Source organism: Neomonachus schauinslandi, chromosome 2 (assembly GCF_002201575.2).
Source record: "Neomonachus schauinslandi chromosome 2, ASM220157v2, whole genome shotgun sequence".
Taxonomy (NCBI): domain Eukaryota; kingdom Metazoa; phylum Chordata; class Mammalia; order Carnivora; family Phocidae; genus Neomonachus; species Neomonachus schauinslandi.
The window spans coordinates 178,297,734-178,316,203 of record NC_058404.1 but is presented as its reverse complement, the minus strand read 5'-3'; the positions used below and the strand labels follow the sequence as shown (position 1 = coordinate 178,316,203).

The 18,470-nt window shown below is 36.1% G+C and overlaps 1 protein-coding gene across 2 annotated transcripts in view; it reads left to right on the top strand.

The window, feature by feature from the left end:
* The window catches only part of PCDH7 (protocadherin 7), a 414,068-nt gene extending 396,902 nt beyond the window's left edge, over nucleotides 1-17,166 (top strand). The window contains exon 3 of one of the 2 annotated variants that reach the window (XM_021689845.2): nucleotides 16,264-17,166. In XM_021689845.2, coding sequence (XP_021545520.1) covers nucleotides 16,264-16,640 — 377 coding nt within the window. In that variant the 3' untranslated portion in view covers nucleotides 16,641-17,166. The remainder of the gene's footprint in view (nucleotides 1-16,263) is intronic. The other variant, XM_044913012.1, reaches the window with a different exon arrangement.
* Nucleotides 17,167-18,470: the final 1,304 nt, after the last annotated feature.

Genomic DNA, 18,470 nt, shown 5'->3' with positions numbered 1-18,470 from the left:
CACCTAATCTTTGAAATTAAATTACTTTGCATTTCTTCTTTTAAGCTTCTTGTAATATGCATTTTAATACTTATTAATTTAAATAATTTTAAAATCACTGGGGCTTTATTTTAAGGATATGTATTTGGCACTATAATTTATAATACAAAGACATGAATCTATATTTGTATGTGAAAACTGTTGTTTTCCTGTACTTAACTGGTAAATATTCTGAAGATGTAAGGTTTTGACTTTTTTAATTTATGCCAAGCAAAGAGGATATTGAGTAAAAATACTAATTTTCAATAATTTAGAATGAATATTCTATCATTCAAATGTATGTGTGGAAAAGAAACTAGAGTAGTAGTTAGACCAATAGTAGCGATAACAGTAGAAAAATATATTAAGTGTTTCTGTATGTAGATCATTACACTGGGCACTTAGCATGCATTAGAAAATTTAATTATCCAAACAACCCAATGAGATAGACTCAGAGTTAAGTAACTTGCTCAAGGTTACATTGCTGATAAGTGACAGAATGTGGACTCGAATCAGACTTCCTTTGCTCAGATCCCAGTGTATTAATCACTCTGATTCATTGATTCTATCCAATGAAGAGAAGTGAAAGTAAAGGTCTTCACAAAATGAAAATAAAGGTTTACACAGTACATGAGTCCTTGGTTTTTAAACTCCAAGATACAATTATGAAAAAGTACAAGGTATATAAATGTTCTTAAAGTCACTACTGTCTTTACCACATTCTCTTCTAATATACATAGCTTTCCCCCATTTCTAGAGATTAAATCTCAGCTCCATGGGTTGCAGCTATATATTCTCAAATAAACAAAAATATTTGGATATTAATCAATTACCTGATTAATACAGGGAATTGAATTGGATAAGTATAGGTCAAGTATTGTTTTGTGTTCATTTTCTCTTAAGAAATCACTACAGTCAGTATTTCTTTCCCAATTTAACGAACACAATTGTGATTAATATGTCCTACATAATCTTCTGATGCTTTGTTTGCCAGAAATAACTGTCCACACTTCTTCTTTTCTATTGTGAAAGCATTTATTTCCACTTCTCACATTCAGTTCACCAAGGAGTGGTTCGGCATCTCCCATTCTCAGAAGTTCAGCCCAGCCCACTGTGGTTTCCAAACATGGCTTTCCTGTCTCTGGAATGACAATGATCCCAAACCTCATAATTGAGGTGTCTTTCTATCATGCAGAATTCAAAATAGACCTGTATTGTGATGATGAAATTTTTCTTAGCAGAATATGGTTTTAATAATAGACGTTTGAGGCTTTTTCCACCACAGTAATTTAGTCTCCTTATTTTGACTTGGACACAAAACTCTTCATCTTCAATACCAACTGAGGGACAGCTGTGAGAGAAAACCCCAAGGGAACATAGTCTGCCCAATGTCATTCTGGCCCTGGAACCTCCACCCACACATGCTTTTCGAGTTTTCACCTTCTGTCTGTCCAAACTAAAACTCCTTCTACACAGACAATGCTTTCCTGCTTTAATTCAGCTTAGACAAAGATGATTTTTTTTTTTTTCCTAACATATGACCTGAGTTTCTGGTACATTGGTGTGCTGTTATTGAGAGGTAGTACGGCACAGCTCAGAGGTCAGACTGCCTGGGTTTGCAACCTCATTCTATCACTGGCTAGATACAGACTCTTGGGTAACTCACTTAACTTCTCTGTGCCTTAATTTCCTCACCTGTAACACAGGGTAATATACAACCTTCCCCACAGAGTTGCTGTGAGAACTGAATGAGTTAATAGATGTAAAGCTTTAGAATAGTACATGACATATCAAATTTTTTTGGATGAATGAATATACTTCTGCAAGTTATGTTATCCCACTCGTGGGACCTATGCCCTTCATGGACCTGGAAACTTCAGGCCAACTTTTTTTTTTTTTAAGGTTTTATTTATTTATTTGAGAGAGAGAGAGCACAAGCAGGAGGGAGGGATAGAGGGAGAAGCAGACTCCCCACCCAGCAGTGGGCCCGATGCTGGACTTGATTCCAGGACCCTGGAATCATGACCTGAGCTGAAGGCAGACACTTAATGGACTGAGCCCCCCAGGCGCCCCTTCATGCTAGCTTTGTTCAGTAAACTCCATCTCTTATTTTGTCTCCATACTAGAATTTTCACTGAGTTCCTCTGGCCTGCCATAACAAGTCCTAGTTCCACTAGTCCTTGGCTTATTTGCAGAAGAGAGAAGGCTGACAAATTAGTAAGATTCCCATCAAATGATTCCCTTAAGTACTTACAGAATATAATCAAATGGTTAATACGGTCCACATACATTTTAAGTATGTCATTCAAAGGGAACTCCCAAAGCATATGTTTTAGTGATGATTTTCATTATTCCAATACTTGTAGTTTTATCTTTTTTGTTTCTTATAGAGAAAGATTCCTTTGAGCTGTACAAGACACTGGCCAGGACACAAAAGCTTTCTAAAATTAATTCCCTCCAGCCAGTCTTGTCTGCCTGGGAGCTGCAGAATAGCCAGTGAAGCTAATTCATTGAACACATGGGAAAATCTGTTTGCACCATGAAACCCATTTTCCTATGTGATGCCCACTGCTGGCAAAGTCAAAACTGAAAACATTAGGAGAAAAAAAAAAAAAAAAGACTTAAATAACGAGCATGCACAGCAGATGGTGGCGATAAATAGCCGATCGTCACTGTCTGCTAATCTCACTGTACTACTGCCTTTGAGTTGTTACAATACCATAATTTCACCAAGATTAACTATAAAATTATGTTGGACTGTTAAGCTCTGATTCATGCTTTTCTTAAGTCATCTGCAGAAGACATGACATTCTAATTGCACTCGTGAATTTTTTACACTATGAGTTTGTTAAGTGCAGACACATTTTACGAAAAAAAAAAAGCCTAAATGTATGTAATTTGACATAGTGACAGATTAATACTTAGGCATTAGACCAGCAGTACAATTAGACAGCTTAAATGTGTCCTACATCGTAATGTCTATATGACTTTAAAAAGTCACATTAAGTCTTCCTTTTCGAAAGGGTCTGTTGCCATTTTGCTGATTGAAATAAATCAAATCATCACAATTACACATAATTCTAGAAAACTGGAATCTAGGTAATTAACTATAAATTCAGAATGTCTCAAGGTAAACTGTATTTACAGTAGACTTCTTTTTTTTTTAAAGATTTTATTTATTTATTTGAGAGAGAGAGAATGAGAGAGAGCACATGAGAGTGGGGAGGGTCAGAGGGAGAAGCAGACTCCCCGCTGAGCAGGGAGCCCGATGCGGGACTGGATCCAGGGACTCCAGGATCATGACCTGAGCCGAAGGCAGTCGCTTAACCAACTGAGCCACCCAGGCGCCCTACAGTAGACTTCTTGAGGTGGTTATTGAGGATGTGACTAGCTCCTATTTTTTGAATTATCTGAATTCTTTTTGAATAAGAATAAAACTTTTTGTCTCTGAAGTATCATTTGAAATCACAGTTAAAAGCACAATTTAAAATTCACATGAAATTATGGGCATATTAAAATTATATTTTGTATTACATATCATATGATATATAGCTTACTCAGAAATAGGCAAGAATACACAGATTTCCCTGTGATATGATTTAAATTATAGACTTTCAGTAGTTTTCAGTGTGACCCAAAATAAAAATTCCATTTTATACAGGGACCAAGTACACACATATAAATATTTATATTCATGTAAAAAACTACAACAAAAATCTTCATAAAATAGTGTGACCATGATGTGAATACTGATTATAACTTCCTAAATGGGTTCAGTCACCAACTAGTGAATCATGGTCTTCAGTTAGAAAAGTACTTATCCTAATTACCTATGATCCTACCTTCTTAAAATGTACCCATCAGGTTGCCACCAAAAGGCAAATAAAATTTGTTGAACTGAAATAGATTGGCACACTGCCTACAACAGTTCTTATTAAAATACACCCACATTACAAGAATGAGAGAAGAGAACCTCTGCTTTTCACTTTTGCCGTCACATAGAATACCTTTCCTTCATGACTTGTTTTGAAAATCTTTGTTTATGAAGTAAGCTGTGTGTAAGCCAATAATAAATTTTATTATTGAAAGATTTGTATAAGTGCCAGCCAGAAGTCCTGACAACACTAAAGAACTCTAAAATAGCCACCATCCATAAGCAAAGAAGTTTCACAAATTAGCTCATGTGGATAGCCTTGTGACCACTAAGTATGGGGTTTTCCCATTAGATTTACTCTTCACACCTCCTACTGCCTCCACTGAACCCACCACCCTCCCCCAGGCTGAGCATGAAGGCTACATTTTGTTCTTAAAATATAACCATGGCTTCTTTCAATCAACTACAATGTTCTGTTAGAAAACATATCTCAACTGGAGAAACAGGCCCTGAAAGGGGATAAGGAGAGTGAATAGTTGGGAAGTTTATTCAGATCTGCAAGTACCAAATAAACAAAAATCACTTCACCTTTTCTGCTTGGCCAATTACACTGAGAAGAAATCAAGAGAAATCACAGTTAGGCTATTTAGAAGAAATCTCAAAGGAGACATCTTGGAACTGGATTTTGAATGTCACCACAAGGCAAGGAATAATAGAAGAAGCAACACATTAATATCATGAACACATGGGGCAGCAAGAGGCTTTCTGGAAATGATAACTGCATTAGGTCTGTTGAAGTGGCAAATGGGAGTAAGTAAGAATGGAAAGAGGTTAAGGATAAGAGGTAGACAGGATTCAGATCCTGAAGGGCCTTCTGTGCTAAAACATGGAATTTGAAATTTATAGAAGAGGGTTTTCAACTAGGGAGAGACTTGTTCCTCTACTTACTGTTCTTAAAATAATGGTAAGGTGTTTTTTATTAGACATGTTCCTGCTAACCACCAGAAGTGAAACAGGCTAAACAAAAACAAAAGCAAACACAAAAATGCCCTCAAGTAATAAATATCAGGAATTCACAAAAGCCCCATGAATGTGATGAAGCCTGACGAAGCCCTCTTTAGGGTTGCACCCTAGTACCTGCCTCTCCTTCATAGATACTATGCCAAATGGGTGCTCTCTCTCTCTTTCTCTCTCTCTCTCTTTCTTTCTATTTTTGGGAATCACACCACCCACATACAGAATGGCTTAAATTGATCTCTCTGGTAATGATCTCAGAAACAACTATCACTGAGGGATGGAACAGAAGGAAGCTATCATTCGGAAAAAGTGAACTGTTAGTACTTTCCAGGACAAAAAAGAAATGGGACTTTGTTGACTGGTCATAGACAAATCACTGAGACAATCATATACTAGGATGTAGCAAAATTTTCAGAAGTGCAAAATGAAAATTCTTGAGCAGATGCTCAAAATTTAGGTAAACACGACTCAGTGAAAACTTTTGTAAATCAAAAACCTTCCATTCTATTTCCTTTCATGGATGAAATCTGGCTGGTAAGGGTCAAATACATCAATTCTGTGCTAACCCTAGTCAACCAGGAAATAGGTGGGAGTGTGTATTAAGTTCTTCTTGAAACTGTAACAAAGTGCTACAAACTGAGTGTCTTGGAAAAGCAAAAATGTGTCCTCTTACAGTTCTGTAGGTCAGAGGTTTGAAATGGGCCTCATTCATGGGCTAAAATCAGTCTCTCCAGGGCTGCATTCCTTTCTAGAGGCTGGAGGAGAGAATCTACTTGTTGCCTTTTCCAGTTTCTAGAGCCTGCCCTCATTCTTTTGTTTGTAACCTAACCTCCTAAAATCTCCCTATTTGGAGGTCAGTATATTAGCAACCTCAACACCATCTGACACCTTAATTCCCCCATCCCTTGTAAACTAACGTGTTCACGGGTTCTGGGGGTTATGATGTAGGGTCCTTGGGAGGGACTTTTGTTCTGCCCCACCCCAAAAGCTACGCAGTGTGGCTCTTGCAGCGTCACATGGAGCATTAGAAGTGGCTCTGAATCCATGCAGCATGAGAAGGTATAATGTAGGCAGGAGAGGATCTCCAGAGCTCGCCTGTCTGCCAATCACAGGCTCCAAGGGAGGTTCAACAGTGAGACTTTACCACTCTCTGAAGAAATAGGAAGTAAATAAAGGAAAACATTTCAATGAGCAGCAAAAATCAATGAAGCAAACTGATCCAGTATTACTTCATTGATTTCCCCCACTTTAGCTACTCTTTTGAGTCCTGTTTGCTAATCATCAGAGAACATTTCCTTCCTTCTCTTTCCTTTTATTTACCTGCTCTGCACTCCCAAGCTCTTCAACACTCTTTTGGTCCTAATTGTGATTGCCAAATTTAGTTTCAACTGATCAACTTATTGACCAGACTAAGGAGCCAGCTTCCAGCCATTTTAAAGCTCTCGCCATAAATGGTTTTTGAGCTCCCACTAAAAGCTTTCAGAACCTCATCTCTCAACAGTACTGCAAAACAATGTTTTTGTGAAAACTTCCTTAGTAAGGAACACAAAGGAGGAACTTTATGTCTTTGTCCCAAATCACAATAACTAATGGGATTCTGTTACAACAGAGCTGTTATTACGGAAGTACTTCCAATTAGATCAGCTTTTCTGTATGACTTGTGAGATATTTCAACAGGTAATCGCAAGCACAGAGTTTGAGAATATATTTGCAAATAGTGGTATCATTAGAATAATTGCAGAGTTTCTCAAGATTTCTACACTGAAGGAGAAAATGCATGGCTACTTGTTTTGTTTTTGGTTTTGTTTTTTATTTTTTTTGCTACATTAAAATATTAATTATATTGCTTCAATAAATATAAATTGCTACAATCACATTCTATTACCATTCTACTTCATACATGATTTGAGCTTTAATATAGTTTATTTTAGACTTCACACAAAATAACACATAGAAAAAGATACTTAGAAATATCTTCTATCTCATTATAACCACTGTAGTGATTTCTTCTTAATTAAGACATCACCACATACCGAATTAATTTGTTTTAATATTTAACATACTTGCATTAAGTAGATATTTAATACCAGCTCCTTATTACAGGAACTATTCATTAACTTCTCACTTACTTAATAAAAGTGCTTTGTTGTGGTTTATGTTGGAGGAAAGAAAGTTTGAGAAAATAATATCTATTAATTGATTTTTTTTTCAATTTTCTTTTTTTAACTTCTTTATTTGTATAGAATTATGTTATGTGGGGAAGCAAAGGTAAGATGAACACTGCCTTCAAGAACACAATCCAAAGATAATATTCTTACAGTTAATAGGTCCTTTGTGTACTATTTTTAGAATAAACATATATTCCTAAAGACAACATTAATATTTATTGTAGGATATATATTCTACAACTTTATGGTTAATTATGAAAACTGAAGATTTGAGACCATTACTGGAAAGTGACTCTAAGTTGATGTTTGCAACTCTTTTCTTGTTATCCACATCACACTTTACAGTAAAACCAATATAAAGTGGCTAACACATTTCATTAACTTAAAAAAAAAAGAAAGAAACCCTCATCTGGATCATTATTGTTTTGTATAAATTTTCATAATAAGAAAAATTCACTTCCAATCTTCTGATAAGTGAATGAAGATCTGGTTGCTGGCAATCCCAGACACTGATTTGAAGCAAATGTTGGATGTACATTTTAGGAAAGAACACATTTTCCAACTGGTCATCAATAATCATTTAAACCCATCCCCAAACATTAATTTGCTATTTATATAAAGCCTTATAAATTGAACATTTACATGACCAACTTAAAATATTAACATAATCAAACCTAAATTATTTTCCTTACTTCTAAATCGGTTTCATAATTTGTTTTTGTTTATTTGTTTTAAATCTTTCTGCCAGTGTTTGGTAATTTATTTACTGTCTATAATTTCTATTTTTGGAAGATGCACGTCACATTGTAAAATGTTTCTTAACCTTTGACTGAAACTCAAAGGGAAAAAAGTCAAGTATAAAAATATACCCTCTTTCTCCCATCCACCAGAGGTTGGAAATATACTGTGACCTTAACTCAGGTATCTTGAGCTCCACTGAAACTTTATGCAACTTGGGGGGTACATATCTACATTTATGGGAGGAGGTAATACTTCTAGTTTTCATCAGATTATTGAAGTCTATGACCCCCTAAGTAAATAATTTCTAATATACGAAAATCCAAGAGACTAAAAAAAACATTATGAAAGATGGGATTTTTGCAATGGAAAATAAGCATGAATGGCTGAAAAACCAAAATTGGGGTTTTAGTGGAATAATCAGTTGTTAACTTGTGAAATAAATGCCCCCAGTCTTTTCCTGGGTTTTATGAACTCTTTTGATCAATATCAGAGCATCTTCCCATTTCCAGCCTTTTTCTTCCTGTCTTTCCACTCTGCTCCCTGAGCACTCCCTTAACCTCCACCTCCTCTAATTTTCATGTGTGAAGAGGGAAATCAAAGTGAAACCCCAGCTCTGATGTGCATAAATTGATCACTCCCGGGCAGTCACTATATTTTTCTGCTGTAGTGTAGTTTTCATGCGCCAACCAGCAGATTCATGTTTGAGTTGATTCAGCAACACTGCTTGAGACATGGCGTGCACAGTAGATGATAATGCCACGTTCAGGATGACAGTGGTCTAAGCCTCAGGGCAGTAAATGCTTCTTGAGATACATCCAATCACTGTTTAACTGAGTTTAGCCTAAGGTACAGAGAAAAGTTGCTGATGCTTTCAAACATGTTTAAACATTTTAATATTGTCTTGGCATGTCAGCTCGAACTAGAACACTCCTAGGTATAAAATGCAGTGAAATCCTGTAATTGCAGACCCAGAATTTCCAGAGCTTTCTATAGTAGCCCTCAGCTTGAACTTGTTAATTAAATGTGCTTACATCTCTGAAAATGTTCTTTGGAAGAGTTGAACTTTCAGCAATATTGGTCACTTTGTTACTCACAAGAAGACATGAAAGAAGTAGCATATATTATTTCCAGATCTCAAGCTGTTTATTGCAGACAAGATAATATAATACATCCACGATCACTATCTCAGAGATCCATCCCTGCATTGATGAACTCTCCCCCTCCCAAATGAAAAAAACAAACAAAAAAACACAAATAAACATAATTTAGGTGCTTCAAACAACAAAGATTTATTACTCCTCACATTTCTGTGGATTGGCTATGTGGTCTTCCTGCTAGTTCTGCCTGGCTCACTCATGAGGCTGTGTTGGCCAGGAGAGTAAATAAACCTTACCTGGGGGTAGGCTCTGCTGAGACAGCTGAGTCTCTTTCTCAAATAGTGTTTCATGTTCAAAGAGGCTAGATTGCGCTTTCTCTCAGGGTAGAAATGGCAGGGTTCCAAGGGCAAACGCAAAGGAAGTTTCTAGAAGTCTTGAAACCTAGTGTGGAAATAGCATGGTATTACTTCTGCCACATTCTAATCATCAAAACTGCCCCATCTTCAAGAAGTACCCAGAGAGAGAATCTACATCTTGACATAAGAGCAGTGATGTCACATTCCAAAGGGCTGTGTATAAGGAGGTTAGAGGAATTTCTGTCCTTGTATCACAATTTGATACAATCATGTACATACATCATGAAATCCACAGAGCTCATTTGCTGTATGGCTTTTTGTTTCATCATTCCCGATGTATGAAGGGTATGCTGAATTTAGGTATTTGCCCTGTTGCTTGTTGTCTTTCCTTGATTTTAACCTTAATCTTAGATCAGTTTACTGCTAATTTTTGGCATACCTTAAAAATGGGGCTCCTTCTTATGTTGTGGCCCATGCAGGCAAAGCAAGGTAGCAAGCCAACAACTAGTATTTTAGGCGCAAATTTCTTTCAAATGAAAATAATTCATTGTGAGGCTGATCTGTCTAGGTTGTAAAGATAACTGCAAATAATAGAGCATTTCCTCTTTAGTTTTGAGCAACCATAATGACTGAATGCATCTTCCCTGGAAATAAGTACCTGACATAGAATATACAGGATATAGCAACTTGTGTATTTTCCTAAGTAGATGGTAGCTCTGGTATATTGCAGACTCTGTCAGCATAAAGTCGTTAGTACTACTGGAAAAGTAACTCAAAATACATGCCCTTTTGATTGATGATTGGTATTAATTCCACAATAAGTTAATCTTTCAGCCAAATATATCTCAAAATTCAGAGTCCTTCATATGTTAAAAAAAAGGTAATATCATGCATGTATCATATATTATTTTAAAAATCTAAGACTCTGAGAGTGACCTTAATTAAACACACTATTTCTATAGGAAAACATAAATATTTACACTACATAAGATAAAGATGAAGAACAGTATTGTACTGAATGTCAGGGGTATAAATTTATGGGAAAAAAAAACATGTTAGTTTTCAACGCCTTTTTCAGGACACAGTTGTGGGTGAGGAATGGTGCACCTGAAGTAGCTAATATTTATTGAGGGCTATTGTGTGTCAAGAATTATTACAAATACTTTACCTATATTAATACATGTAATCCTCACAATAATCCTAAGAGGTTAATTTCTTCTTATACCGGTTATACAGATGAGGTAATTTAAATCAATCAAGTAACTCGTTCACAATTACATACTAAGTGACAAAATTAGGATTTGAATCCAAGGAGCCTAGCTCCTAAGCTTATTTCCCTAAATAATACACATTTCACTTATGGAAGATTACAGAGATAAGATAGATAGATATCTTTATCTAGATATCTTAAATGTCTTCAGGGGCTATGACCTACTCTTTACTGAATATCTACACCACACCAGAGGCCAATCCATAATAAACATTATATACATTAATTCTTTTATCCCTATAACATATAAGGAAGTAGATATTATTATCTCCCTCATGAGGATCTTGAGGCTCAGAGAAATTATATCCAAGAAATTTCATCCAAAGTCACAGAGCTTATACATGATGCACCCAGAATCACACTCAACAATGTTGAGACTCCAAATATCCTGTTCTTCTCACAAACTCACTGTCCCATCAGGACTTGCTTAGGAGTGGCATGGGTAAGACTGAAGCTAGGGTTGGGTGCATGGGCTATTCTTATATCCTTTTCTAACTTGGTTGGGTCAAGTGACTTCAGACAAATTAGAACACTGTTTAGAAATCTTAAGCCCTTTGTTGTAGCCCTAGGTGACATTTATGTAACTATAAACCTCCCCTTCTTCCAGAGAGTAATCAGATACTTAGAGAATTACAAACTGCTTGTTTGCATCAGTGATTCCTATCCTGTCCCTGTTCCATGCTTACCTTTCTAGTTTTCCCAAATTTCCCAAACAGACAAAAAGGCAGGGATCTAACACCATATGCATAGCCTTTTGGATTTCATCCCCTCACACCTAATCTTTATTGACTTCAATAATAATTTTCCAGTAAAGGGCTTATTTATTTGCTCTCAATTGTGTTATATAAGGCAAAAGTAAATCATTTTCTGACAGCTATTTTAAAATCAAGCACTTTATTTAATCACTTGAGTAAAAGAGATATTTTCATTTGGATTAGGAAAGTAAAGGTAATGTTAAAATATTTGTTGGAAAACCATTACCAATTGTCTTTCTTTATTCTTGATCATCCTTCTGTAAAACCTTTTTCATTGTCCACCAAATTACACCAGAATTTAGACACGCCTCTAGAAAAAGAAATCTTTGTATAACAGAAAGTCAAGAAGTATAAAAAGAAAATTAAATGCTTTAAAAAGAAAGAAAAGCAAAAGGTGCCTGTATGTTTTTTTCTCCCCAAAAGGAGAGAATAACACAATTTTTCATTGCAGAATTTTCTCAAGTAATGTTAAGAATATGCTATTGCTTGAATTTAAAGAACAAATTGTAGGAATGGTGTGAACATCTAGACATTGACTAACAACTGATAACATGATCAGAGAATTAAGTAATTCGTATGCTAAATAAGCAAGTTACGCATATAGCATGAAATATCTGAGCTTAAAAACAAAAAACCTCATTGGAAATATTTTAAAACTAAATGCAACATTTTCATGCCTTTTCTTAGGAGACGAAAATATCCTTGTATCTTGAGCCCCAAGCCAAAGGCCTGGAGTAAAGTCCCAGGATTCTGGCAGAATACATAACTCAGCATGTGAAAATCCTTACTGGTGCAGAGCTGTCTTCAAGAGTCTTAACCATACAGTTCTCTTCTGTAATAAAGATGCCTGTATGGTTTCTGAAATGTATAGGACAGCTTCTGGAAACATTAAATGCCTGCATAAATCTGAGCTTTCCTTGTTATTTCTAATGATTCCACTTATTGTCTGCCTGTCGCTTCTTGTTGAGGTCACTGTACCAGCATCTCCCTGGGACCAACTCATCGACCGAGCCCAGTAAGGGCAAATATGCTTCTTTTCAGAGAAAGAGGTGGAATTCTTAAATTCGTTATCATTTCCTCTACATCAGGAAATGTAGGGAGGTTGCCCCATTGTTGGCATTAAGTAGTAAAATTTGTGACTTGGCAGCATCTGTTTCCTGTGCTGCTCAAGCACTTTTTCTTTTTCTCTTCCTTTGGAGATTCTAGCTTTTTCTTATGGGCGTGAGTAGCAGTAATTGACCTCTAACTACTCAGCTGTTACATTTTAAGAAGGAGCATTCTAGTGTTATGAGAAACACTAAAGTGAAAGTCAAAACACTTATTCTTTGGCCTCAGCTCTCCCACAGGCTGGACCCCTGGCTGTGGCCATCCTCCCTGCTCTGTGGCTGAGAGGATAAGTTAAGGCAATGAGTGTGGGAAAGCACTTTCTGTGTTATAAATTGTTCTAAAATTGTTTGCTATTATGATGGCTTAAAACCATGCTTTCAGAAGGAAATTAACTTGAGGTCTAAGAGAGGACTGTAACTCTCTAAATGGATGTAATGGCTCTAGTAAATAGGATAAGTAGAACTTCACGAGTAATGCTAAAGTGGTCATAGGATCTAATGAATACCATTTCTGCATCCAGTCTTCCAGAGGTTTGAGGTGATCAGCGGGGGGTGCAGAGGAGGGCTCTAAGGAACTGATAGACAATACCATTATATTTTGATATAGAATATTTTACTTTTTACTGATTTACTCAATGCCAACTCACAAGAGTCGTGATGAGCTGTTTTCCGTCTTAACTCAGGTCCAAATTTAAAAGAAATAGTACTAAACTAAAGGATGAAATAATGTTCTTAGATATCAAAACCACATCCTCGGTGAAAGACTGAAAGATTTCGAAGGTTACCAGTTGTTTAAGGTCTGCTTCTATAATACCACAAAATAGGACATTTTAAGAGTATGTCTTTTTATGAAAGGGAGAAAGGAGTGTCTTTGATGATTTTTTAAGACCCCGTGTAACTTTTGTGTTAAAAAAAAAACCTTGCATAATTAAAATAAGAAAATATAGAACACAGAAAAGCACTATTCCACACATGCCTCCCCTCAATAAGTTGCAACATAATACAAATTGCATTTGTTAATCATTGGCATTTCTTTTGAGGATTCATTTGAGTCATCAAGATTGGAAGTTTTGATTGCTCGTGATGAATCTCTTATAGCCTTTCTTGATTATTTTCTAAATCTGATGACAAACTGCAACGTGTCTCAGCCAATTAGGCTTGTCAACTTCCACTGTGGTCCCCAATCAAGTGTTTGACTTTGGAAATGACGGGAGATCCTTATTAAAAGTCATGCTTCTTGGATAGAGATGTGGCAGCCCACATGTGCCTGATGGCAGAGAAGACAAGTTGCCTTTTGTTAAAAGCAATAAGAGGAAATCAGTTTCAGCAGGAAATAATCCAGACCATGAAGTAAAGGCCGAGGGAAGAAATTGAAGAGCCTCTCCCTTCTAGTTGATGAGAAATTGCCTCAATCTAAATAAATATAATTTCTTATGAGCTATAGAGAGTTCAGGTACACAAGGAAAACAACAGGTAAGAGGAGTAGTTTGCATTATCACACAGTTCTCTGAGTTGTCTCTAAATGCATCTCAAACAAAAGAAAAGCAAAGTGCTACACATTTGAAACTGGAAACACAAATTAATCCCTGAAAAGCAGAGAATCTGTAAGTCACTGTGTAAGTAAACTGACACATTGTGTGAGACGTAAGTAAACTTAGCTGATTGGAGAACATTCTGGGTCATTTCTGCAGGGAATGAAAACCACTTTCAAAGAGATCTTCCCTGTTTTGGTAGCTTTAGTCCTGATTATTTTCTTGTGTCTTTGATAGGTACTATCACATGAGAAAAAGAAAAGTTTGAACTTGTTAAAGCAATGAAGAAAAAAAGGAATGTTTAGAGTAAAATAGGTCTGATCTTGCACTTTGCATTTTTATAAGGGTTTTTCCTTTTCAAGGCATTTAGGTCAGCTTCAGATAAACAAAGTATCCCAAGATAGAAAATATTCTCAAAAGAACTCACATTTTGCTCATTTAAACTAACTAGATTACAAAGACCATTCATAAAATCTGCCAATAGTTTGATTTTTTAAATTCTTCTAAAATGTGTATTTGAGAGACATGGAGGGAATTTGACATTAAAAAAATGAATAAGAAAGTGCTTTTTCTTTTGATGATAAAATTAATAGGGTCTTCCCATGTAGAAGTCAGATAGCAACACAGCATGTACAATGACAATAAATAATTATCTTTGCATTTTACCTTTGGGAAAGAGGAAAGTCATTCCAGATTCCTGGGAAGAGCACTGGAATTCCCTCATTGAGCTCTCAGCACACAGCATAAAAATCTCAGGCCATAGTGGTTCAAAAATCAATGGGCTGACAAATGTCAATATTTCAGTTATCGATCACGACAGGAAACAATGGTGTGCGTCGGACTGCCTTCATTTGAGAGATTTGGCAGAGTGAAACTTCTGAAATAGCCAATACAAATGATAGCCAAAATAGCAATGTAATGTTAAAGTACAGAGGATGGTGTGTGCAAATAGAGGCAGAGGGCATAAATATTTGGGGGGATCATTTAAATAACCCCCTCTTTAATTTTAAACCAAATCTACCCAAGATCATGTATAGGCAAATCTCACTGATTACATTGTTGTGACTATATTTGCAGAGGTTAAAATTTGTCTGTCTTTTAAGTCCAAAGCCTTGTAAAAAAAAAAAAAGTGATGCCATATGATATAAATTGGAGCCCAGTCATATTATGTTCTTTTGTTTGGCAATAAAATAAACTACAAAATATATTAAATAAAACCCTAGAGGTTATTCTTTTAGAATCTGTTGAGGAAGACCAGGTTTTGTTTTGTTTTTGTTTTTGTTTTTTCTTTCTCTTTTTCAAATAAAAACAAAGTCTATTAAAAAAAATCTTTAATAACAAGAAGATACATACTTGTTCTCCAAAGACAGACACATATTAACAAATTTACTTACAAATACAGGTAATTCTTAATTTCCATCTCTAATCCTGATCCCTAAGAGCTGTCTAGATATGACTTAGCTTTATAGTAATAGAAGACTTTTCCCATTCCACTAGGCAGCAACATTAATTAGGACCACATGCTATTTCATCAAAACTTCAGGAGCTTGACTGCATTTACCCAATGCACTGCATTTCACATAATATTTCTATTCAGCAAACACATTGGCAAATGTATTTCTAGGTGAACATTTAAGGGATTATCTTACAGCACATATTAGGTCATTTGGCATGGTGGGTGGGAGGTGGGCGTGGGCTAGGGTGGGGTAGGTGATGATATTGCTAGTATGTTCACACCCGTAACCTACTTGTACTTTGCTTTTTTTACTTTTTACCACATGATGTGCTGTCAATTTAGGTTCTACTTCTGAGTCACCCTGATGTTTTAGAATGTATTTTAAATATAAGGTTTTGCATATTTGCATTCCATGAATAATGTATAAGCAGGAAGGAATCCAATTGGCAAAAGTACACGATTTCTGGGATAATTTATAAATACAGAAAATTATCTATTTGGATTTAATAACTTTTCTTATGCATGTGGAAAAATTTATACCCAGACAAATATACATATGCGTTTTATTTCTACTTGAGAATATACACACGTCCCTGTCCTGTAACAAGTCCATATGTACCTGTCTTCTACATGCTTAAATTTATTAGTTTGCTCATTCCTCTCTTTCCATAATATTCGATGTTTTTGCAAAACCTTATCTTTAATGGATATGAAATAAAAACTGTTCTATGGGAATGATGAACTATGGGGTGTAGAAAAAAGGAAAATAATATGATAAATAATATATGTATCTCCCCCTTCCAATTTCATGCAAATAAGGAAAGCCTGTTGCATAATGTCCAACTATAACATCGCCTTCTCCTTGAATTTCAGATTCAAGACCTCTTCCAGATGTAGCCCTGACTGGGAAGTGTACCCGTGAGTGTGATGAATATGGCCACTCAGACTCCTGCTGGATGCCGGTCCGCACTTCTCCAGAGAGGAAGAAGAGCCAGCCCAAACTCTCCACTTTCATGCCTGTTGATGAACGAGGAAGCCAGGAAAAGCTGGCCAATGGTGAGGCCGCCATCATGGGTGACCGCAACAGAAACCTCCTGAACAAAAAGTTGACCTCGTCCTATGAGACCTTCAGTGCAGCTAGTTTCAGCAAAAATGAGGAAGCCAACCCTGAGGATATTCCCCTTACAAAAACAGGGGAATACAAGCCATCTCCTGTCAATACTCTCACTAGAAGAGAAGTTTACCTGTAGGCTATAAAGAAGAACAGCAAAGTTCTTTCCATGTATGAGAAGGAGAATAAGGGGCAAAAAACCTTACAAAAACCGTGTAATCAAAAAGAGGGGGCTACCAAAGAGACAAAGCTTTGCCTGCCACTTCTGCCTCCAGATCAGGCCTTTAGTGATACTGTTAGCCTGATTGTAATGTATAATGTAGAAACCATCCTTGTTACTTGCATGTCTAACCCCCTCACTGATTATTCCCAACACCCGCTATTCCTCTTCCCCATCCCCCTCCAAGGAGGAAAAAAAAAAAAAAATTGGTTGCAAGTTTCTTTCATGGTAACAAGCCTGATTAGCAGAACACAACACACCCTCATTATCCCTAAGCTGAAGCATGATTTAGTCACTTTGATTTAGTTAGAATGCCATCCGGTTGGTCAAAAAAACACCACAAAAAGCAAAACACCGAAAAACAAAGAACAGATCAGGTAAAATGTATTTCAGACATACCATCAGAATATGATTAATCACCATGAAAGGCAATTCCCCCAAAATGATAGAGTTCCTGTAAAGGTACAGTTCTTATTAAGGTGGACTCTATAAGAAGAATATTGAGAATCTCACAGCTTTAAAATTCTAACAAAGACTGACAGCTAGACAATACCCAGTTAGAGATTGCAGTCCCAAACTGGCTTATACATAGTTATTTTCAAGTCAGGGGTATCCACTTCAATCCCATACATTCATCGAATATTCTTAGTATACACACAATCTTGACCACATATATCAATTACACTAATTATAACTTGTAAAAATTATATATATATATATTTTTTTTTCAGAACAGCACCGCTGTTATCAACTAACTGGAACAATTGTGTCATTAAAAGGCCAAAGATCACACGGCAGATCAGGGATATCATGAAGCAGATTTGGTCTTGACGTGGAAATCCATTAAGCAATGAAAGCAACTGAACCCATGCACACACAGAAATACTCAAACACTAGCTTCTTTTACATTGTCTCTATACCTGAAAACATGCATTCTCTTTTAAAATGGGTTTTCTTTGAAAGCTCAGAAAACGAAAAACTAAAGTGATGTATTTTTGGTATTACAGTAGGCAATTAGTTAAGGTTCAAGTTTAGTTTCAAAAACTATTATCAGGGAAGATTCCACTTGTAAAAACCATATTTGTGGGTAGGTAGGGAAAGAAGGATATGTTGGTATATAGTCTTTTAAGTTAAAATCACTATTATCATTTTAGTATCCAGGTGATGCTTACTGGTCTTATTATTTACGTTTCAAATTACCAATTGTATTTTTTATGTGTTTAAGACACTCTTTCATATAACACAAGTGCATTAATTTTGAATCCTGTGCAATATAGCACTATTTCAAGACTCACAACATTGAAACAAGGTGACACCCTAATTGATTTGTCACTAATGTGATTCTGAACATGACTGGATATGTCTTAAAACAAATCCAGACGGAACATGAAAGAAATGAGTTCTGGGCAGTGATATGTCTCCTTGTATGTACATCTCAAAGTGGAAAAATATGCAATTTTTTCAGTGAAAAAAAAAACCCACAGAATATGCAGACTTTGGGTCATTTGTTCTATAGAGGATGATCTAACATAATTAGAAATTATGAGCTGGGACATTCAGACAGAAGTGACAATCCAGGGACAGAATAGGGGATAACAGGTGAAAAGAGCAAATGTTCCCAACACTGAATGTTTGCAACCTGGTTAGGACATAGCCTGATGGCTCTCTAGCAAACTGTAGAAATAATGTAGGTTTGGATAGTTTTATTCTTTACAGAATTTCTTAGTATATAAGGTGAAGCAGCCTGGA